Raw genomic sequence first — 24,705 nt, forward strand, 5'->3', positions numbered from 1 at the left:
TGGGTCTAACTTGACTAACCAGACCAATCCCCCAAATTTCGCTGCTTCCGGAATATCAAGGAATTTTCTATCACACACACAAGGAATTTTAGATTTCAGATAGAAAACACGAGCAGCACCAGGACGTGACAGCAGTTTAAAATATATATTATATATTGTAAATATATTTACAAAAGTGATCATCCTGCCTCGAAGATATGACCCCTTTTCATCATTAGTGACGTTTAAGGGTCACTGGGAAGCGCCTGAATGCATCATCAGGACCAGAGCTGGAGTCAAAGCATCCCGTCACACAGCAGCTGAAGGCTTCACCTCTCCATTTAAACACCTGATTTAGGCAGTTCAGGCATTAAATAATTGCCCCAGTGCAATTTATTACCTGAAATGGAAAAAATAAAAATAAAAATAAATAAATGTCTTTTTTTTTTCTTAAAGAAAATCCTGTGAATTTTTCATTAGTGGTAAATTTGACGATACAAAAACTCATTTATATATTTATGTACATACTGTACAAACTAAAAAACTGTATGATGAACCTGAAGCTAATACAGCAACAGTATCCTCATCATATATTTGTTGCCAAATAACACATTTTTTCCCCACAATTTTGTCAAACTGTTATTTACATAAAAGTAATATTTAAGTTGGTGAAGAGAAAACCTACAGATCATCTTGCAATGGGATCACACCAGCCACAAACACAAACATACAGACTCACAAAGTGAAAACATCACCAGCCGACACTGTTGCTGCAGGTAATAAATTAAAACAGCATGAAGACGTATTTGCAACATCTTAGGAGAATCATTGTAAACAATAAGAAAACCGTCTAATGAGCACTGCAGACAAACAAATCTGTTTTCATCATTTTTATTTATAATGCACTAAAGTATCAATTACACATAAACATGATTTCAAAAATACAAAGTTTTCTCAAGCTAGTGTAGCAGTTAGCAGCAAAAAATGACCTGGCAAGAAAAAAACTGATACATCAAGATGTTGTCTCCCTTTGTTTGTTATCACCACCTTTTATAAAACCTGCTGCTTACAAAGCTCTACTTTCTGATTTGGACAAAGAGGCAGAGCAAGCGTTAAGTGCAACTTGAGTCCTGGGATGGTTAGGACGGCTCAAGGAAAAATCAGCTGGCATTTATCAGCAGCAGAGAACAATCCAAAGGCTTCCAAAGCGTTTACTAATAAAGTTCAGTGCATCAGAGAGCCCATTGGACTGTAAACACCTCCGACATGGGCAAAGCCAGGCTGGTCACTGTCAAAACCTGAGGGAAAAGACACACAGCAGTAGACATGATGAGTAAAAACTGAAGACAAACACACTGATACTAATCTGCAGAATGACATCAGTATCTTTCTGAGAAGACAAACAACAAACGAAGTGGTGCTGAGTCACACTGAACTCACCTTGGTGTCACTGCGGTATGTGAAATCCCTGACTTTGTCCCCATTGGCTAACACATAAAGTGGTGGTGAGGGCACCCCGAACACCTGCAGCCCTCCCAGCACCAGACCGTCAAGGGCACCATTCAGTCTGAGAGGATCACTCACCACCTGAGACTGGAGAAGAATTTAAGGAGCTTTTATATTTTCCTTTTGTCTAAATGTATCAAAGCAAGAGATCAGTAAGCATTCAAACATAATGATATCATTCAATAAATGGACCTGTGAATGAAGTAGTAAAATGCAAAATATCGCCTCATCTGCTTTCCCAATGCAAATACCACTCGTCTCGTCCCTACCTGTCCAGCAATGAAGATAACGTAACAATAATTTCCCATTTCGAAGGTGTCAAGACTGTCCCCGTCATCCCAGAACAAGTCGCCCCGGGCCCAGCCACCTGCTGACAGTGCCACCGTCAGGAAGAAAGGGTTTCTGCGTGAGGCTGTGGTCGTCAAAGCTGGCTCCTTCACAGGAAAAGGCAGATCAAAGAAAACATGAGGAAAAAATGATGAAATCAAGTGTTTCAGCTACGTTTCAACTTTAAGACATCAGTCAGAATGTCACGATAGTTGATAGTTGACAACACTTGATCTTACACATCCACTTCTGAGGTTGACAATGAATCGATTATCAGACAAAGCCTAAAAGTGTGAACAGATGTGCTGCACTGATGACAGTAATGTGATGTAATATGCTTGTTTATCTTACACCGGCCTCAAACATGATTAAGTTAAGTAGAAGTAGAAATTGGAAGTAGGACTTTGAAGCACTTGTTTTACCTGTTTCAATTATATATTGCAGATTTTTCCCATCCTCAAACATTTTATTAATAATTCACCTCCCACATTTTGTCTCCTACTGAACCAAAAATTATACAGAAAGGGCTAAACTCAGCAAAATGAGGAGCTGCATATTTGCAGTTTGTCCAGAGTAGATACTCACCTGCTGGGGGATAATGTGTCCCTCCCTCACATGGACGTTGATGGTGTCCAGAGGGGCGGGCAGGAGCAGGTACTGACCCTTGCTGTAGAAAGGCTGACCCTAGAGCACAAAACACAGACGACCAGGGGACAACTTCAATCATGCCATACAACATTAAAGCCTCAAACCCAACAGTAAACAAACAAAAACTGATTTGAACTGTATGATGAATTTTGACTTAAAGGGTTCCTTTGGTATTTTTCTACCTGTACCCTATTATTTTTCTATGCTTTTGTGTCCAAGGGACTATTGGGGGCAACAATTTTTGAAATTGGTCCAGTATTGAGCGAGACTGCTTCAACCAGCAGCTGCGAAAGAGGCTGCAGAACGATGTCCATCTGTGCAATTGCGCACCATCAAAGTACGTCCACTGAAATGGCCTGTGCCTGACAAGATTATGAAAAGAATCCCCAAAGAGACTGCCCTTTTTCTTAGAGTAAGATCCTTCTTTATCAGAGACAACACATCGCTCTCACCAAAGCCAAAGTTAACCTTTGAAAGTGCAATATGTAAGAATTTTCAAAAACTAAACTAAAATTCATGAACAGAATGTAAAAAGTAACAGTTTTGACGTCATGATGTCTATGTGTTGTTGTGTTGCAGAGATATCGACTGAAGTTAGCATGCTAACCACCTAGCCTCTTCCCATCCTGGACCGAAGCTCCTGTGCTATCGGTGTAAACACTAACACTTCCCCAGTGCACCGAGCTCCCAGGCAGGACTGCTAGTGCATGGCTAACTGAGCTAACTAGCCTCAGTTAGCAGCAGTAAGTGGTTACTTTGGTTTGAGAGTGTAATTTCAACAGGTGGCCAGTTCTTACATACTGCACCTTTGAGGCTCCTATGTGCCAGTGGATTTGTGAGATTGTGGTAACTCACATTCAGCAGGCTGTACCAAGTGCCAGGGGGCAGGTAAGCAGCCAGCTCTTCCGCCCCTTGCTCTAAAACTGGGCTGATGAGAAGTGAACTCCCCCACAGGAACTGTCGGTCTATGGTCTGACTGTTTGGGTCAGTGGGAAACCTAAAAGATAATGTTATAGAAAATGAAGCATGTGGTCGTATTCATTTCATTTCAAGAGGATAGAGAGTAGAGGACACATACTCCATGAAGAGAGGCCGGGCCACAGTGTCAGCAGAAGTGTGTGCATGATGGAGGAGTGTGTAGAGGAACGGGAGAAGAGAGTAACGAAGGTTCAACGCACTCCGCATGGCTGCCTGGGCCTTCTGCCCAAATATATAGGGCTCCTGAGGCTGCAGGACACAGACACATAGAAACACAGAGACAATGAGGACATATAGAGTTACTTCTATTCATAATACATGAAACAGATGGACTGCTCTAGGCGCAGTGGAAAATAACATCAAGAGTCGACCCCTTTGTCTTTGTCTCACAGCGTTCAGCCGGTCATTATGATTTCTCATAAATGGGTAGAAGGCCCCGAGCTGCATCCATCGTACACACAGCTCCTCAGTGGTGTTGCCTCCGAAGCCACAGATGTCCGCCCCCACAAGAGGCACCCCGAACAGGCTGAACTGCAGCACCGCTGAGGGGGTGGGGGGACAAGTCCAAAAGGTCAGTCAGAATCTATCAGATGATCTGTGGTCACTTCAAAAAAACAGATCTGTCACATTCAGATCTGTCGAAAAAAACTAGATCAAACTGAATAACAACTAAAGGATCACATGCTTTCAAACAAAACAGTGTCATGACCTCTGAGGAACTTCTCACCAGGGATGGAGTATTGAAGCTGCTCCCAGTCACTCCTGACGTCTCCTGTCCACACTCCAGAGAAGCGTCCGATGCCAGAGAAGGAGGAGCGAGACAGGACGAAGGGTCTCTTCCCTCGTACTTTCATAAGAGCACTGAGGATGGAAGCCAGCCCCGGGGGGGAAATGGTGGACAGCACAAATAACAAGAGCACAAAGATCAACTTGGTCCATATGTTCTGTGGTGTCACACTGGGCTCAAAATTGAAACGGTTCAGTCTAACAGCAGTAGCATAACCACTACCTTACACCGCTATTTTACACTGTGTTTTGTTCATCTGACCTGTTGCGTCGATGTTGACCTACTTTTAAGACTTTTTTTAGCTTCCACCCGAGACACAACTGCTCTGAATCAGTCCAACAAGAATCCTCTAAAAACAGTTCGACTGTCTTTAGATGAACTGTCTACACAGGGGTCCACTACCTTGTATTCTTTATTACTATCCGGATAGTTTGTTAATAACGCTGATGGCTTGCAGAAAATAGACATTTTTGCTAATTGCTGCTTTTGCCTTATTGTAGGGCTGCACAATTAATCAAAATAGTATCAAAATATCAATATAACGCATATAATGCACTTTTTTGATCAAGATAAAATGTGAGACAAAACAGCATTAAAATGAAGTACTGTAGTGCTGCAGATTGCCCTGGCTGACAGATTTTGTTCTCCAGATGTAAGAAAACATGTTTGGTACAGACTGAATCATGTCGCAATAAATTTCAAAATGAAAGCAATATGATTTTTTTTTTTTTTTACCATATTGTGCAGTCCTTAATACTTCATGTTATTCTGTTACTAACCATGAAATAACTCAAGCTCTGCAGGTTGCATTTGATCGAGGCACGGTGTTACCTGTGCGTGGCGAAGGCTTCTGTCAGTCCGTACATGTTGTGCAGGTTGTAGTGAGTGGACAGCTTCTGCTGAGCTGACATACAAAGAGTTCCTGAGTTCAGCTGGCCTCCAACCACCCCTGTTTGTATGACAATCAGAGAGACATGCAGGAACTAATTAGTGAAATATAAAGTATGTTATGTACCTAAACTATATATATAAAGCAGAATTATAATCGCATGTTTTTGGTCCCATGTTTCACAAGTTTAAGTAAAAGATCTTTTTCTGTGCACACAAAAGGCAAATTTTGAGAAAAAAAATGTGTTAAACTATGCACTTCTTTGCCAATATGAGTAATAAGAGTAATAAGCCTTTTGTGTGCACAGAAAGTTTTTGAAGTGGTGCATTTATATTTTTGTTGAATGTATAGAAACTGATTATAAATGTTAAACCTATAATGTTTGTATGCTTGTAAGATGCAACACCGATCCAGTACACTCACTGGGTGTGTAGGGTGGGTGCTCAAGATCACCCTCAGGACAGCCCTCCACTGAGCCTTGCACAAAACTGGCTGGTTCATTCATATCCTGGGTGGAGCGTGAAAGAAAAACAACCAAGGAAAAGTTCTTCTTTATGTAATTTGAAGGTGATAACAAACTTATGACACCATGGACATGTTTTAGAACTGAAAACCTGACATACCTGATGCCTTAGTGATAGGATTGGTGGATAAATAACCTCTGTGCATGTACATAAATACTCACAATCCACAAACCATCCACAGGAACTTTAGAATGAAAAGCTCTGATGCAGTCCTCCCACCACTGTCTAGTCTCTGGGTTGGTGAAGTCGGGAAAGGCTGTTGGTCCAGGCCAAACCTGGATATACAGTATGGGATATGCATGAGAAACACACCTGACAATAGGAAAGAAAAGCATATATCCCCAGAAAAAAATAGAGTCTTACCTTCCCTATCAGGATGTGTCCTGTAGCATTTTTAATGAAGACGTCTCGTTTAAGTCCATCATCAAAGGGAGGGTAAGTTCCAGGAGGGCTGGTGCTGCTGATCCCCGGGTCCTTCAGGCAAAAACCAGCAGAGCACAACTCAGTCAGTCAACAAAGAAAGTTAAGAAAGTTTTGCTGCCATCTACTGGAAAAAAACATTGTTAATGCTCACTTCACACATCATAATAACCAATTTAAACACATGCACTACGTGTGCATTATGTTTTTCCTTTTTGAATTAATAGTTAAATCGGCCTCATCTGTTTGTTAAACTTAAAGATGTCACACCAGGATGAGGATGTACTTCATGCCTCTATCGTGGAACTCCTCCACCATCTCGGGTAGGTCCCCAAACCGCCAGGGGTCAAAGGTGAATACCCTGCGCTTATTTGCATAGTCCAGATCATTCCACTGCACATCCTGATGAAGAAAAAAAGCAAAACACTTTCAGAAAACGAAGTGATCACCTGTATGCTCTAATTTTAATTTTAATTTCTAATTTTAACTTCTATATTATAGAGCTTTGTGAATATTTCATTTACCAGAGGAAATTTAGCATTGTGCATGCGTTGTGCCACACGGCGGGTTGTATTAGTGGTGGTGTAACCCCAGCGACACAGATGAAAGCCCAGTGACCAATAGGGAGGCATCATAGGATATCCTGGTGAAAGACAACACAAAAACACCATTTTCCAGCACACATAATGACATTTCACAGGTGTGAAAAACTAAACGTCTTTTCTTGCCATGTTCATTTGCCTATTGCCTTTGCTACCTGGAGATGTGTAACTAAATAGGGTGAAGATACGTACCAATGACCTGCAGGTACTGGCGTGTGACACTTTGAGGGTCAGGACCCATGAAAACGTATAGGTCCAGGATTCCTCCGATAGCCACCCAGGTGAGAGCAGGGGTCGGCTGCAGCATCACCCCTACAGAGACATTTGGAAAGATATTCAGCAATAATAAGCATTCTCATATGTTAGAAAAGTTCATTCTGTATGAAAAATGGGATGGTGTGTGTGTCTTATAGGAACAGATAGCTTGGTACCGACTGCATTGCTGTTGAGAAGGAACACTCCATGTGCCAAGCCGTCCTCCTCCTGTACTATGTAGAATGGGTGGGAGCCATAGAGGTTAGCATCGGCCTGTAGAGAAAGACAAGTGTCAACATTAATTTAGGATTATAACCCTGGTCCCGACTCTCACGTTCAGATCCACTGCAACAGACTCACATGAGGAGCCATGTCTCTGTTCCACAGAGTCAGAGAAGTCCAGTTCAGGTCCAGGAGGAGGGAGGTGTAATGCTCCCCGAGGCCAGACACAAGGGAAGAGGCCAGTGAGGTGGACAGCTGCAGGTACTGGTCAGCAAACAGCAGAGGAGCAACCGTGGTGTTCATACTGGACGGACAGGACACAGAACAAACAAACATGCACTATTATTTAAGTGTTGTGTTAACTACTACAGGAGATGGGAAGATAAAATATTTTATTGTGGGTCATTATAAAAACACTCATTAATTCTACATCTTTTCATTATTGGGACAATCGTGAATATCCTCAGGAGTGACTTGAAAAAGCTGTCTAGCTCAATAACACACAGTCCTATACGGATTGCCTTTATTTCAACTTGCCACAAGAGGGAGCCTGCATCCTTCCAGTTGCTCCTTAGCCAGTCTCAATGGCTGAAGACTCATCTTGCACATTGAATCCCCCACAAAAAGAAGTTAAATGGGATGTGTGGAAATATCAAGTATTAAAAACACAATAATGACCATTTATTTACTCTTTATTTATGCGAGGGACCTTATGGTCAATTATTGCTTTATTTAAGATTTTTATGATGATGCTTCAATGAAAGTGCACGGTATCGGATACACTGAGGTGCATCAGCGGTGCTATTTACTATGTTAAATTAAATATAAAAAACTGAATGTATGTTACTATGTTAGAAATGTTAGAAATTACAGGCATCAAAATATATATTATTAATGTGAAATTGAAAGAAAACTAAACTGTGTTAACTGAACTGTATGATGTGTGATCACACTGCAACTTGAAAATGGCACAATAACAGTCGAACTATTCACAAGCTGACTAATTCACATATACTTTTTTTATTTATTAAAAAATTTATTAAAACTTAGCAGAACTCACATCACTCTTCCATTAGATTTCCGCCGCACTATGAAGCCAAATGGGTCAGACTGGTACTCAGTGGTATAGAGGGCATCTTGGGAATCAGCTTTGCTCTGAGGGACACCACCTGGGAGCTTAACTTCATATCGCTGAGATGATGGATCCTTTAACTTGAGAGAAAACAGATGTCAGGTCAGGTTTTTACATGCACGTCCCAATGAACACTGTGTATGGATAGTTAGGGGTCTGATATGTGGATCTCTTACATATGAATGAATAACTCATTCAACTTCTAATTGGCTTACAACTTACCACAAATTCATATATACCCAGTGCTGCATATACATTTTTCAAACAATAACACAACTTTCACCAGCAGATCTTTATTTGTGTACAACAAAATCATAAAAGACTTTCTACAATATAATAATGGAAATCCCAGTAATTACTAATTAAATCATGTGTTCTTTTCCAGGAATTCAGACAAAGTTAGCAAATGTAATCAGATCAAAAACGAACAACCATTCCAGTTTTTGGTCACTGTTTACCAGAATATTTCAGGGGTTTGTTGAGCCAATTTATGGAGAATTAATTATGTTAAATCATCATAGAATATACATTAGAAATGACAATAAAAAGACAACCCCACACATTCTGTTTTTCTCCTGAATGTTTTCAAATCTGTCTTTTTCAGTGGTTGCAGTAGAATAAATTGAGTATTGTGGGTACTTACAGTGAGGTGTAAGCAGCCTGCAGCCTCCTCAATGACTTCTAGGTGCAGAGTGGAGATATCTCTGGGGAGATAGGAGGGGGTGGCACGAGTCAGGGTGGCAGCCTGGCCTCGTGTGGTGGGTGTGAAGGGACCCATTTTGTAGCCGGGGTACAAACTGGGATAGAAGCACCAAGGTGGTCCTTTGGCGTCAGGCAGAGGGGCGTAGCAGCATCCCCTCTCTTCACACTCTCTCTGGCTGAGAAGCTGGTCCCTGGCACAGTCAAACCGACTCTCTGGGGCCATGGTGCATTTAATATCTCTGGAAACATCAGCATCTTGGGAGTTTTCTGGATGCACACCCCCTGTCCCCACTGAATGGTTGTGTGGTTTTGCTGTATTATTATTGTTAACAAGCCTTTCATGTGCTTTGGTTATATTTTGCTCATCATAGACTGATCTAACCAGTGTGGCCTCCTGGTTATACAAGTGGTTCATGTGCACACATGTTGAAAAAACAAAGGCGAGGAGGAGCAGAGCCACAGTAAAGCTGGACAGTCGACCCATAACTTCATCACAGGTCAGAGGGCACTTAAGGTGAGCGCTACATTAAACGTCCTGTGACTCGTCTGATGTAAATATTCAGTAGCAGAGTAACTTATAGTTTTTTATAGAAAGCCATCATGAACAGATAGCTAATGGCGAAGCATTCACACTCACAGTTTTGTTCATTTTGTGGATGTTGAACCGTTTTTTCATTACTGTTAGCTAGCTCAGTGGTGGCTGCATTCATAGAGATATGTCTATGGCTGAATTAGCTGTTAGCTAGCAATTAGCTAACGAACAGTGAAGTGTCGGAGCTATTAGTCAGTATTTACCTCCTAACAAATAACGTGCGAGCAGTGACAGAAAATAGTTTCTGTTCAAGAAGCGTAACGAGCAGAATTTCAGTGGAATAAGATGACTACATCGAAATAACATGTCTGTAGAAGACGACAAAGTGCAGGCTAATATCGAACTATGCTAACATAAAACTAGGGCAAGCCTACTAGGACAAAAGTGCTCAAAACCTACCACTGACACTCATCCTATTCATCCTCCTCCTTTCTCCTCTGCTATTTGTTTCGAATGAACCACAAAAACAACGTTTTAATCACATTATTTCAGTCATAAACATTAAAGTTTCAATTATGTAAATAGTATATAGACTAGAATAAGAATTGCTGTCAAAATTAATGAAATCCAGATCTTTGTGTTTATTTTCCTGATACACAAATGACAACAGTAATGTAGTTTCCATCATTTCAGACTAAATATTATCAAATATTTTGTGTGCTGTTGCTCTAAAATTGTGTAATGCTTCATTCTGAATTACCTACTGATGATCAAGTTCTAAATGTAAAAAAAAAACAAAAAACATTCACATATGTTGCAGCATTATTATGTGCCATTAATAAACACTATTTGATTAGTCAACACCTATAAATCTGATTATTTCCCACTAAATAAATTGAGGTATACACAATGACAGAACATTCCCTGATTTGTTCAAACAAAATCAAAATCACAACCTCGAAAATCTCAAAATTAGGCTGTCTTTATATCACTCTGCATTGAAATTACATTCATCCTATATTTATTTACTACTCAATCACAAAGTCCGGTGTCCTTGTCCATAATTCTTTAAACTTGAACTGAAATCAGACAGCCACCATTGTGCACAACTTTCACTGGTTTTCAGGTCATTTTATCATTTCTAAAGCTACATGGTTTTGCTCCAACAATATTGATACCTATCTAGTATTATGATAAAGAGATGAGCAGACATGGCTCTTTCAACTGCTCTCATGTGTAAAATAAAAAGATAATGAAGCAGTTATGGTACAACTTTAAAGAAAAAAGACGACAATCACATTATTTTCAGCTGCAATAATTTTTTTAAGTTACTTTTCCTGAATTTGCCATATCATGTGCCCATATAACCTTTAGCCTATAAAAAATATTCAACTCCTTTGGCTGTGTATAATGTAGTACAAAAACCTTCATTCATTTTTCAAGTATAAGCCTAACAACTCTGACATATAAAGTCTGATAGTTGCTGCACCGTAAACTCATATCTTCTGAAATTACTCTCACCATCAGTTGAACTTGGAAAGTTGAGATAGTTTGTTCAAGGAATGACAACATGAAACTAATCGAAGAAAAGATGATTTATTGTGTTAAGTGACATATTTTATGTATTTTACGTAATGTTAACATGGTCAAATATTTCTTCATCACAAATCCCATTCAGTGCAAGTATATAAAATAATAAAGCACATTCATGCACAAGAGCCTGACTGACTCCATTTGTTTTTAAGTAGAAATGCTCAGTTCATAATGTATTTTCCATATCTATACAACTATAAAATCTATACCACACACATTTTTCTGTTGCACACCAATATGTAAATACATTGTTCTCTAACTGTACAATTGTTGCTGTTTAGCTCTTAATACATTTATTGTTGAAAGTGAAACACTGATTCAATTCTCATGAACATAGATGCATTTGATTCCATTCATTTCTACATTGTATAATGGAAAATAAAGAGGAGTGGGTATAAGAAAAAAAAAAAAGATCTACAAAAATGTGAACAGCAGTCCATCTGAACTTGAAAGGTCAATGTATTCAAAGAAAGACAACATTAAACTAAAATTAAAGAAACAAATAGTTTCAGCATTAGTTTTAATTGCATACATGTTTTACATATATTTAAGAAGACTTTGCATGGTCAAATACTTCTCCATCACAAATCCCATTCAGTGCAAATATATTAAATAATGTAAAAAAAACCCTCTTTACTACACATCATAGAAAATAAAGAACAGTGAGTACAAAAAATCTACAAAAAAGATCAACAAAAAATGTGAATTGCAGTCCATCTGAACTTGATTTTCAAACAATCTAAAAAATGATAGGGTAAACAGGTAAAAGGTCTAAACAGGGAATTATTTTCATATATACACAAAAAACTTTTTTTTTTCCCTTGTGTACACAAAAATATGTGGCTATTTATATATAAATTATATATATATATATATATATATATATATATATATATATATATATATGTATATATATGTAAGTGTGTAAGATGGAAAAGTGAAAATTGGAAATATCTCTTACATATATATCTTAGATTTTACAAAATAAAAATCCTCATAGCGTGCTTGAACATTTTTAGTTTTGTCTTCTACCTGCTTGACAACTGTTACAAGAAGGCTTGTGTCTTTTCAATTGATCTTGATCTGTTTTTGCTCTTAAAAATGAGTTGGATACCAGTCCAATGCTTCAGCAAGCTGGCATACAGCCATATGTGACATGATCATTGTTCAAAGACAAACTACTTTTTCACAACGATGTTGCAGGCAACAGGGCCTCTGAATGTAAACCCCAGGTAGAACGTGATGTTTTCATTACCATGAGGCACTGAAGGTACATGAAGAGGCAGGATATTGAACTTCTTTTTCTGAGGTCCCTCAAGGTACACCACTCCATCTTCAGTCCATCCAGAAACACGTTTCAGTATCTTAGCAATCTCTGGCTTTTTCCATGCCTCACCACTAAACCATTTCATGCGTTTCTCCGAGACTGAGAACACCTTTGTGAGTCTTTCAAACTTTCTCTTGTGGACAAATTTATCCAATCCATTCCCACTGCCCAGAAAGAAATGGGTGTACAGCCTTCTCTTTCGCTGAGGAATGTCCTTCATCTTAGTCCAGTAGCCTTTTTCCAGGTGTTCAACAGCCGACTGCACAATTTCATATTTCGATTCAGTCTCAAGTTCTGTGTCATGATCCTCGGGCCAGAATAGCAAGGTAAGCAAAAACAGGGCACTTGGTAAGCATTTCTTTTTTTCAGATGGGAACTGACGGCAAAGTGCCTGCAGATCTTTCAGTGGAGCGACCTTCTGAGTCTGTGGTGACAGGCAGTTCAGAGAAATGTGGGCCACTATATAATTGACAATATCCCTTTGACCAAATTTGGCCTTTACTGGATTGCTGGGGTAGAGAGACAGCATGCTCTGTAGAAGAGGTACTACATTCCTCTGGTCAGTTAGCTTGGAGAGGATGGATGTTACGTTCCCCCCACCAAGGTGATAGATTACCATGCGTTTTTGGAAAGGAGTTAGATTGGCTGGGATTGACTTCCCTTGTTTTAGAAGTCCAGTGCAGTAAGATTCACTGAAGTACTTCCCATACTCTGAAGATTTTTTTGCCAGCCATGTCAGTGGATGACTGATCTTCTCCTCAGGACTTTCAGGGGTCTCTTCTTCATCTGCACCAATGTCTGTCTGGAAGTAACTGAGGTCTTCTGAAATCCATTCCAATGCATCTTGCATTGTCTTGTTTAGTTTTTTCAAACGGCCATGAAATGGTTCCCAGGGACCTTCAACTTCCTCTGGAATGTAATCTGTTAACAGGTACTTCATACACTCTGAATGACCATTGGCTCTGTTTGCAAAAACATCCAATGAAGTGATCAGTTTGAGAAGGCTGCATCCAACCTCAACTTCAGAAAAAAATCCTGAGCTGTTGACATTGTCCATGTCTGCCTCAGCTGCTTTCTCACATTCCTGAAAACACTCAATGGCTTTCAGTGCAGTCTCCACAGCACCTGCTGTATTTTGAGCTGTCTTTGGTATGTTGTCATTGTCAATGGCCTTGCATTTTGCTTGGAACCATTTTTTGTACACCTGCCCTTTTGTGTCGAGTATGTATGAGTTGTTGGGCAGCTGTTTAGCTGCTGTCTCTGCCCAGTGTTTTGCCTCTTCAAACTTTTCATAAGTATAGTGAAGACGAGCAAGTTGTTGTGCAAAGAATGGATCGTTATGGAAACACTGGAAGGCTTCCTTGAGTAACCCAATTGCTATGTCTATGCGTTGCTCTTGACAACACACATGTTCAATCAAAGGGGAGAAAAAACTATCATATTTGTCCCCTTTGCTTATTCTGGCTCTCCGAATGAAAAGTGCTCTCAAAAATGAGAGATATTCGTCCCTTCCAAATCTGTGCTCAAAAAGCACATTCTCGTGGAGCAAATCCATGGCCAAACTGCTTTGGGTCTGTTGGTTTCCCAAAAGTTGTTGGAGAATTTCCTTTGCAACAAGTGGGTGGATGATTCTGATCGATTCGATGTGCGTCTTGTCATCTCTGAGGTGAAAGAAGACTAATTTAGCCTGAGGGCTGAGTGATTTCTCAAACTCATGCTGGTGAAACCTTTCCAAGTGAATGGTTAAAGCAAGCAGAGCTTCACAATGGGACTGAGAGATGAAAGAGTTCTGAACGTAAGTGTTCAGCAGTGCTACATAGAGAATGAGGCGAGTGACAGCAGATTTATGCTCAATGCCTTCAAGCAAATGTTCCACAAACTGTTGAACATAATCCACATTGAATTCTTCACTCATCAAAACAAATGTCAGGATGAATTCGTGCTCATATCGCTTCTCAAGCATCTGCCGTTTTCCAGAAAACTTTCTCTTCTCCTTAGCAGACAGTTTGTGAGTGACAGACACATTCTGTAATGGAGACTCCTTGCATTTCTTCTCTGGCTCATGGGATCGTCTGCAGCTCAACAGGATGAAACACAGAGTTCCAAACTGGATTCTTTTGGTGTTCACAGCAACCTCTAGTTCATTCCTGAGATCATTTAGGTATTCTTTCTCTGAGTCTTCAATGAGGAGCAGCACAGGAAGACACCTCTGTGGATCGTTTTCTTCATATTCTCTTAGTTCAACTGCATGTTGTGCAACAAGAGGAGCTGAGTATGAAGGCTTCACAACTGCACACCTTAGATCTCTTCTGTTGTTCCACAGCACTTGTCTTGCCACAGTGCTTCCACCACTTCCTGGGTGATGGTAGATGTTTATATTGTTCACTGGAGTTTCATCTGCATTCCATTTCAAAGCGTCATGGAGAAGTTTGGAAACTTCTTGATAAGCATCTCTTTCGATGACCTCCCCAACATACTTGTGCTCAGCAAGCCAGAAATTCAGCCAGTTCACTCTCCCTCCGCGGTAGAACTGCTGTTCAATGTTTGCTTTCTCCTCATTGATGAAATCTTCGCTTGTTTCATCACAATGATTGACTGTCACAATTTCCAGAGAATACATCTGTTCCTCCACCTGTGTTTCAAGAAGACATGTCCCTTTCACAAAGACTGGCAAGTGTTTGCTGGCACAGGCTTTAACAGGTTGTATCTGCTGCAGAGTTGCATTAATGTGACTCATTTTCATCCCAACAACACTTGAATTGTTCACAGTTTCTGTTCCACATGAGCCTTCTGCAAAGCTTTGCCACTTCTGGAAGTTTTTCTGTGATTCACAGATGCAAATGATGTCTTCATGGCCTTCCATGTCTCTGAAAAACTCATAAAAGGTGTGCAAGAGTGGTTTTTCAACTGGTGATGTGAGAAGAAAAAGGACCTGGAAAGTCCCCTTTGGCAAGATTTGTTTACAGATTGAAGACACAGCTTCACTGAAGAAAGTCATTTTTGTCTTGATCCAAGTCATTTCATCACAAGGAGTTTCATTTCCTTTGAAGTCAGTCCGGCCATTACAAAAGATCCAGCTAGTCTGCTCGAACAGATGTAGGTTGCTTGTAAATTCTTTGATGGTCATGTCACCTGATTTTCTATAGCTCTGCAGAGAATGCATGTTTGCAGCGTGATGCTCAAGGTATTTACTGCAAAGACCTGATATCTTTGAGTCTGGGTCAAAGTCAAACACACAGAATATGTTCATGTTAACCAGCCAGTCAATGTTGCAGAGGTCTTCAGGTTTAAATCTGTTGGTGACGAGAATGAACCATTTGTCCTTTTCCATGAATTTTTTCCCACTTGTCATTAGCATTGTGAGTTTTCTTCCAAGGTCTTTGCAGAAGTCTGGGGCACTGAGGAACTGATTCTTCTCTGCTTCTTCTCTTAAGGCATCCCGATCTTTCAGTCGCTGGTAAAAGTCACTCAGGTCTTTGTCACTCACTGGCTCTGTTTTTGAGCCTACCCTCCGCAGAATAGTCTCTTTCTCATATTCTACTTTGTTAGTTGACTCCTTGAAGTTTGGCAGGCGAACTGCATACACCTTGCTCTTTACAATACTTAACAAAGGCACAATGTCAACCTCAACCACGTACCTCTTTTCTGTGCTTTCTTGATCCATAACCTCAATGAACCTTGGTGGCCGCACACACTGGCGCACATGCTCCTTGTCAGAAGAGATGCTCTTTTCAATGTAGTCCAAAGCATCTACATAGATGTCTTTCTCTTTTACAGGGATACCAATTATCTCACCATGCACATATCCTGCATCCTCCTTGCTGTCCATCACACCAAAGTGTATTGTGCCATTTGATCTGATATTCATACAGCCACAAGCAAATTTAAGAACCTCCTTCGCAAACTTAGCTTGGAGTCTTGTGCGATCCAAACCAGCAGCTAAAGAAAAAGACTTAAATTCATGGCATGGAGACGTCAGGTTAAAAGCACCTGATTCGGGCTGCAGGACTCGGTGCTTTACATAAATGAAATCGATCTCTTCTTGATCAAATGGTCGTGGTCTGCAGTCTTCCTTTGATGTCAACACACATTGTCCCTGAGCAGTTTGGCTCTCTTTTAAGGCATCTTGATCTCTGTCAGGAGTCTGTGCTGGAGGACCTTCACTTGTCGTAGGAGGACTTTGATTCTGATTGTTTTTCTGCTCAAACTCAGTTTTGGTGGGCTTTTTCTTCTCTTGAGACTTTTGCTTGGGGTTGATGAGCTCATCTCTCTTTTGAATTATTAAATGAGCAGGCCCTGATTTCATGCAAATCTTTGTCTTTAAAAAGTCCTCATTCAGTGTAACAAGGATATGTCCATCTACTTCTTCCTCATAGAGTTTATCTATGTACTGCTCCTTCACTCCTATAGACCTTAGCCAGGTGCTTACTTGAGATTCAGTCCAGCTCTTGGGGGACTGGTCAAGTTTGTCTGCTGTATAGTCGGGGGGGGAGAGAAAGAAGCAATACGTTTGATCAGAATCAAAGAAGCACTATAGTTCTTTTTCACACTTAAGGCATTTGTGGTTTGCAGTACATAGTTTAAACGTCAACAATATTATACATTTTCCATTTCGTCAACAAATCCCATTAAGTCTAAAACCAACGTGTCACCACGAATCTCACTACTTTTCAACTCCACTATGTATCATCTCTCCAAACACCTGCAATAATTCCGATACTAAAGAAACCTGGTGCAGGTTCCAATTTCAAACATACCTTTTCTCTCTTATATACTTGAAAAAGCAGTTGCTACTCATGTTCACAACCACTTGACTGACAACAATCTGTTCGAACAATTTCAGTTTATTTTCCCCCTTTTACAGTAGAGAGGCAGCCTTGGTAAAAATCACTAATGATCTGCTGATGGCAGCTGACTGTGGGCTTTAAACCATACTTGTCCTCCTTGATCTGAGTGCAGCCTTTGACACCATCTCACATGCCATCACCTGAGAAAGGCTAGCTTCTATTGGGATCTATTGCCATTTTTCCACTAGCACTTGTGGCCACGCCAAGACAAACCATTACCAGAAAATGCCACATTTCCTGTAATGCTGCTTAATAATAAAAGCTTTTAAATGACTTAATAACGGGGGTCTCATTATTGTGAAGAAGTTATAGTAAATGAAATGTGTAACTGAATTAGTGGAGCCACTTTGTTAGCAGTGATTCTTCGATAGTACTGCAGGGATTGGATAAGCGCGGCATTGGTTTAAGACACACCTTCAAGCAGGTAGCCCAGTTGTGATGGAAATGCAAAGCCCCAGCTGCTCTGGGCTGCCGTGCCGAGTCAAACCAAGTAGAGCCAGGCCGGCAGATGTAATGGAAAAAACAGCAAATGGCACCTCTCTTGACTGGTTCAGATCCTACTTCTCTGGCTGCACTGGGTTTGTTCAACTTAATTTCAAATCACAGTCCTTTCCAGTATATTTATTATTTACTTTCTATCTCTTTGCCTTATATTTAGAAAATGTGATGTTCCTTTTCACTGCTACATTGCTGACCCAGCCATCAAGCCTACCTTCACTCTACTGCGCACCTCCCTTTCTGACTGCCTACTGGAAATTGAATACAGGTTTTCTCGCAACTTTCTCAAACTTAACAGTGATAAAACTAAGGTTCTCCTCACTGGCTCAAAATACACTTTGGCTAAAACTGACAACTCCACAGTACTTCCTTCCCCTCAGATAAGGAGTCTGGGTGTGATCCTGGACAGCACATTATCTTTCAAACCACACATCACCAATGTCACTCGGCCTGCATACTTCACTTACGACAAATATTAATCATTTTCGCACATTACTTACACAGAGCAGCGCCGACATTCTCATTAACTCCCTGATTGCTTCCCATATTAACTACTAAAACTCTATTCTCTTTGGTCTCCCTCTCAAGTGTCTTCATAAACTTCATTAAGTCAAAAACTCAGCAGCCTGTATCATTAACATAACCCCCTCCATAGTGCATATCACTCTGTTTCTTCAACCGCTTCAAAGGGGCAAAATGTGAACATTGACGGGCGTCGCAGCTGGTCTGATCCTGTCGCAAGATAGTCCCTAGTATGTTGCTGTGCTAAATCTTTTGTTAATGCTGCTGTAACATAATATTCCACACAGGATCAATAAAGTATGGCTGTCTGTTTGTATATCTATCTAAATGCAGACAGTTCAAACTACTACAACTACTTTCAAATACTGAAAAAAGGGCATTTCATGAAAACCAACATGTCACTCCACTCACCCATGATCTACTGTGTCCTTTCCTCACATCATCAGCAATTACTTAATTTCAACTTCCATCTGCAAAAGACAATGTTACACAGTTACAGTCAGTCCATTGTGCATGTCCAGTTTCATGGTTACACTACTGAAAATTAATTATTATTGAGCAAATAATATGAGTTCTCCCATAACCAGTTAAACTGATGAACACATCAATACATTAGTATATTATTCTGAAGTTTTCACTTTTATGTTTCGGAAAACTAAATGATAAACTATTTCTATTTTAATTGAAGATATAAGCATTTAAGCACATATAAGCAGGTCCAAACTTGACAAAACCCGTCGCAGCTGGTCTGATCCTGCAGAATGGTCTCTAAATGCACAGTTCAAACTAGTACACTACCTTTAAAGTATTGAATAAAAAAGGACTCACCTATGATTTACTGCATCCTTTCCTCACATCATCAGCGATTACTTATTTTCACCTTCCATCTGCAAGAGACAATGTTACACAGTTACAATCAGTCCATTGAAATCTTGCTTACGGAATAGAGGTGTGCCACACCCTATTGTTCTCAATATTACTGGTATAATTTTTTGTTTTATGGTTGGTTTGTAGAGCTTTGCTAAAATCACCAACCTGCTGCAGCCAAATAAAATGCTAGGAGAGCACTGAGTTAACTATAACAGTAAAGTTATGGGTTGAAGAACCAAAATAAATGACTTAAAAGAAGGTTTAAAGACCCATAGAGCTCAGGTGAACTGCCAACATGGACAGACAATTCTGTTTATCACCATGAGCAAACTCTCTAACATGTAGTCTGTGATTCATTGTTAATCGTAAATGTATAAATTCTAGCCATAGCAGTCATTAGGCCTGGGGGTCTGAGGCTACAGCCGCACATTTTTTAGGAATAGCCCAGGATCAAGAAAGAAAAGATAAAGAAGAAAAACAGCCTCAGGTCTATTCATCTGTCATTCTGATCAATTAAATCCACAAAAATAATAATATGATATTGTTGATCAAAAACAAGAACGTTTGGGGTCCTCAGCGTGTCATTCAAGCAAATCTACTTCACACTACTGGACACGCATGTCAGCACGCAAGAGATGAAGAGAGAAAGCAAGAGAGGGTGCATCTGGTGGTAGATTGCTATGTAATTTAAGACTTGAAGGCAACAGATAGAAGAAGCTTCAAAAAGGAAGAAGGGTGATGGCAAAAAGGTGCAGACGAAGCTCGAGGAGATGCAGGAAGGAAGTGAGTCAGGACGTGAGAGCACCGCTGTCTCATCTACAGCTCAGGTTGGTGAAGTAGAGGGCTGTTTAGATGTTTCTAGTTCAGTGGTTCTCGAACGTTTGCAAGGCATACCGAAGTATGAAGTATTTCCTAGGTACACCTTTACATATAATTACAACCAGTGGTGGAATGTAACTAAGTACATTTACTTAAGTACTGTACAATTTTGAGTTGCTTGTGATTTAACTGGGTATCCATACTTTATGCTTCTTTTTTACTCCACTACAATTTTTTGCTGCGTGTCGTCGGCCTCTCACTCATCCCGTTTCCTGTCCCCTCTCTTAACTATCCTCTCAAAATCTCCTCAGGACAGTTTATGTTACTGTACTATTAACTGCTGACTGGAGCTCGAGGGGAAATGTACTTTACCTCATGAAAAACATTACAGAGAGGAGAGGGGGAAAGAAGAGAGAGAAGCAGAGTCTCTGGTGAGTTCCTGAATTTAACTACACACCCACACTCTGTGTGTGCTGTTGTTCACATTAGCTCACAGCTACTAAATTTGCCCACTTCCCTATCTTGGAAGTAGCGTCCACAGCCAAATGAAACACACTGTTACCTGGAGTAAACTTGTGGATTTCTCAGGGTTTGAACATTATTGCAAGCGTTTGGGAGGTTCTAAGTACAAATGTACAAAAAACAAATACAAAAATATAACAAGTGGTTTTTAGACATTTCTATGCAGAATACATATTATGTCTTTGATATATATTCTTCTGAACTGAGACATTCTGCAATGAATACTTATGTACTTTTGGTACTTAAAGTATTGTTTAATGCTAATAGCACGAATGAAGGCTACTTTTACTTAAGCTACAACTTTTACTTAAGTGAAAATCTGAATAGGCCAACTTCTTACCCCACTATTTATAGGTAGGCCTATGTAATTTAAGCCTTCAACTGGCAGGCTCCCAAAGCATATCAGTATGCAGCAAGTTTGAGAAACCACTGGTCTGGATAGCATGCACTCACTGATCTTAATGTGGAGCATAGGAAAGAAACACAGAAAGAAAGTAGGATGACCTGTGTGGAATCACACTTATATTTTTAAAGTGAGAGATACTTTTTTTATGACCAGGACAGGTAAGACCGAGGAGATGAGACACACAGATGAGACACCAAAAACACCAAAAGAGCTACCAAAGAGTTGAAGAGGAGGAGGGTGTGAGATACAGTCCTTCCAGAAAAATGCGGAGTTTTTTTGGTGATTGTTGTGGGCATTTATGCGGCGTCTTTGAAAAAATGCAGCCCCCGCATAAATGTGCGGACTTTGGCTGATTATGCGTTGAATTATGCGATCGTATAATCGCGTTTTTCTGGAGGGACTGGAGATAGATGAGACATTACATTAACACAGTTTGTCAGAGCATAGTGTCTCATATATTTATCATTAAAATAACTTCAAAATCCTACCCGGACACACTGAAACATCCATAACACCGAACTCATTTGGTCTATATTTACGGGTATTTAATATAGTCCAACCACAGAAAATCGTCGGGCTTTATGTCAAGACATTTGTTTTTGTACATTAGTATTACCATGAGTGAGGCGAAAACCACGACACGCCCTATAAACATTGAAAGAGGCAACCATTGTTCTTACCTTGGATAACTGCTGAGAAGTCGGCATATTCGTGCAGTGAAATTTGTCAGTGCCTGTGGGTGCAAATCGCAGCAGCTCCTCCAACTTCACCAGACCTCTGTCGTCTGAGCTCACGCTGCAGGACGGGAGCTACTGCGCATGCTCAGTACCTCCAAGTTTCATTTTTGAGAAAATGGGAAATAAGGCAGTTTCAACTTGCAACTGGAAACCCGAGGGAGTCATGCACATAAAACAGGGATTCATCATTTAGACTGGAGGAGTTAATGAGATGGGGAGAAAAAAAGGTCAGGGTTTATCTGAGCAGCACCACCACACCGTGTTATATAACTGATGAGCCACATATCAGCATTGACCACAGAGAAATGTGCCAAGTCATTGGGTGTTTACAGTTTTAATGAAACATGAGATATGTCTCATGAAGGGTGGGGCATCCTCACCAGGTAGCTGGGCCACTTCTACCGACTCCTGTTTCCAGCCTTTGGGAACAACTTACAGTATGTTTACATATATCACAAACCTCCTGCACTGAATACAGAGATAGGATAGGGATAGTGTTTCACTTGATTGTTTATTCTGAATTTTATTTTGTGTTTTGTGAATATTTTTGAATATTTTTTTGTACGTGCGTGAGTAGTGTATTTCCCTCTATGTTAAGAGTGTTCCCTTTTCTTTGTTACTTCCTGGCTACATCCTGAAATGAGAGTCTGGTTTTTCCATATATTTACATGTTCGTATGTTGGTGTGTTACTGTGCTGGGTTTTTTTTGGCAGAGGCCTGCTGCAGTTAAAATTCCTGATTTTGTTAAATAATGCACCAAACTCAGAAAAAGGTTACACTGTAAGCTACTCTAACAAATGTTAACTGGAGCAATAGATGACCCAGACAACACATTGCACTGCACACCAGCTCCTCTGAGCACATGTAAATAGAGCTGCAAGATTAATCAATTAGTTGTTAGCTATTCAATTAATCGCCAGCCATTTTGATAATTGATTAAGAAAAAAGGGGTCGAAATTCTCTGATTACAACTTCTTAAATGTGAATATTTTCTGGATTCTTGACGGTGTTGGCTGCAAATGTGAGAATATAGAATATAGACTCATCTGGTGATGTAGAGGGCACTGACTCAGCAGGCTGTGAAGAATGTGTGGGTTCATGAGGGTTAATATAAACACTTGTAAATCTCATGACCTCCCACTAAATAAACTGAGGTACACACTGACAGAAAATTCCCTTATTTGTTCAATCAATATCCAAACCACAGCTATTAACTTTGGGAGACATTTTTGATTCCTTCTGATAAGTTGTTTACCCACTCTTAGACATGAAATCTGTTTTTATATTAATGTGCATTTAAAATATATTTATCCTGTACTAACTCATCTCAATCACTAAACTTGCCAAACCATTATTCTTTAAACAACTAAAATCAGACAACCACCATTTTGTACAACCACCGGTTTTCATGTCATTTTAAAATTTCTAAAGCTGCATGGTTTAGCTCCAACATATCTAACAGATATTACTCTGAAGAGATAAACAAACAAACCTCTATTGACTGTACCTATGTATAAATAAAAAGATAATGAAGCTGGAAAATATGACCCTTAACCTTTGGAACAACTTCACAGAAAAAAATAAACTTGTATTTTCACCTAAACCATAAACAGTGCAAAGTTGAAATGTATTAGCTTTTTTATTTGAAGTTACTTTTCTTGAATTTACCATGTTATGTGCAAAAATGTTCAAGTTCGTCAGACAGTTATAATAGTCGAACAAAAACTTGATGCAAATTGTCAATTTGTTTGTTTTCCAAGTATAGACCTAACAATTCTGCCATATAAAGTCTTATCTTTGCTGCACTGTTGACTCATGTCTTCTGAAAAGACTATCACTATCCGTTGAGCTTGAAAGGCAATGTATTCAAGGAATGATGTAACTAAAATTGTAGAAAAAAAAAACATTTATTGTATACAATATGTTTTACATGTATTTAAAATAACTATTGTTAACATGGTTATATATTCCTTAAACATAAATCAACATAAAATAATAAAAAAAAATAAGGTAAAGTAAAAGTATAGCAGTAAAAGCACATTTATGCACAATAGCCTCACTGGCTCCATTTGTTTTTTCATTTTAAGGACATGTAGAATTTCATAGTTTGCGTTAAGTATTTTCAATTTCTATACAACCATTAATTCTATAAACACACATTCTTCTGTTGCATATCAATATGTATATACATAGTTCTTCAACTGTGCAAAATGTTGCTGTTTAGCTCTTAATTAACTGTTGAAAGTGAAACACTGATTCATTCCCATGAACATAGATGCATGTGATTCCATTTCTTTCTATATTGTATCATGGAAAAGAAAAAAGGGTGAGTATAAAAAAGATTTACAAAAAATGTGAACAGCAGTCCATCTGAATGTATTCAAAGAAAGACAACATAAAACTAAAATTAAAGAATCCAAGAGTTTGTTGTATATAACATGTTTTACATATATTCCAGAACAATGGTCATGCATGGTCAAATATTTCTTCATCACAAATCCCATTCAATGTAAAAATATAAAATAAAAATAATTTAAAAAATAAATCATGTAAAGAAAAAAAATAAAAGTATAGCAGTAAAAGCATAATTTATGCACAATAGCCTGACTTGCTCCATTTGTATTTTCATTTGAAGGACAAGTAGCTTTTCAGATTTTTAAAGTATTTTCAATACCTATACAACCATTTAATTCTATACTATACACATTTTCTGTTGCATATGAATTACATTACATTTTACATTTACATTCACATTTCGGGCATTTAGCAGACGCTTTTGTCCAAAGCTACTTACAATAGGTACATTTGTCACAAGAAAGAAACCACAACATATCACCGTTGATAAAGTAAGAATGAAAAAATAGAAACAATTTTCAAGCCCTCGTCTGAGCATAGTAGCTGCTATTTATCAAGGATACCTTAAGTACATGAGTGCTATGATTTAAGTGCTAAGGGTAAGAACATCCAAGTGGGGGGGCTGACAATTATGTCAGTCCTTGTTCATATATACACAAAAACTAGTTTTTTCTGACACTTGTGTACACCAGTGCTGTATTTTTTC

The 24,705-nt window shown here is 39.3% G+C and overlaps 2 protein-coding genes across 2 annotated transcripts; both read right to left on the reverse strand.

Annotated features, from left to right (window-relative positions):
- Positions 1 to 854: 854 nt before the first annotated feature.
- Positions 855 to 10,140, reverse strand: gaa (alpha glucosidase). The gene is made up of 19 exons (XM_073494888.1): positions 8,913 to 10,140; positions 8,198 to 8,349; positions 7,276 to 7,441; positions 7,092 to 7,188; positions 6,853 to 6,972; positions 6,583 to 6,701; positions 6,329 to 6,460; positions 6,002 to 6,112; positions 5,800 to 5,913; positions 5,538 to 5,622; positions 5,057 to 5,174; positions 4,166 to 4,299; positions 3,829 to 3,980; positions 3,539 to 3,687; positions 3,316 to 3,457; positions 2,398 to 2,496; positions 1,755 to 1,919; positions 1,420 to 1,572; positions 855 to 1,277 (listed from the first exon to the last, which is right to left on the reverse strand). Exons 1-19 carry the CDS (start codon positions 9,453 to 9,455, stop codon positions 1,212 to 1,214), a joined length of 2,817 nt encoding a protein of 938 aa, XP_073350989.1. The 5' UTR covers positions 9,456 to 10,140; the 3' UTR covers positions 855 to 1,211.
- Positions 10,141 to 12,033: 1,893 nt separating this feature from the next.
- LOC141020158 (sterile alpha motif domain-containing protein 9-like) lies at positions 12,034 to 21,666 on the reverse strand. The gene is made up of 4 exons (XM_073495222.1): positions 21,588 to 21,666; positions 19,119 to 19,177; positions 18,702 to 18,760; positions 12,034 to 16,896 (listed from the first exon to the last, which is right to left on the reverse strand). Exons 3-4 carry the CDS (start codon positions 18,703 to 18,705, stop codon positions 12,275 to 12,277), a joined length of 4,626 nt encoding a protein of 1,541 aa, XP_073351323.1. The 5' UTR covers positions 18,706 to 18,760; positions 19,119 to 19,177; positions 21,588 to 21,666; the 3' UTR covers positions 12,034 to 12,274.
- Positions 21,667 to 24,705: the final 3,039 nt, after the last annotated feature.

The sequence above is a fragment of the Pagrus major genome, chromosome 23, assembly GCF_040436345.1.
Source record: "Pagrus major chromosome 23, Pma_NU_1.0".
NCBI lineage: Eukaryota > Metazoa > Chordata > Actinopteri > Spariformes > Sparidae > Pagrus > Pagrus major.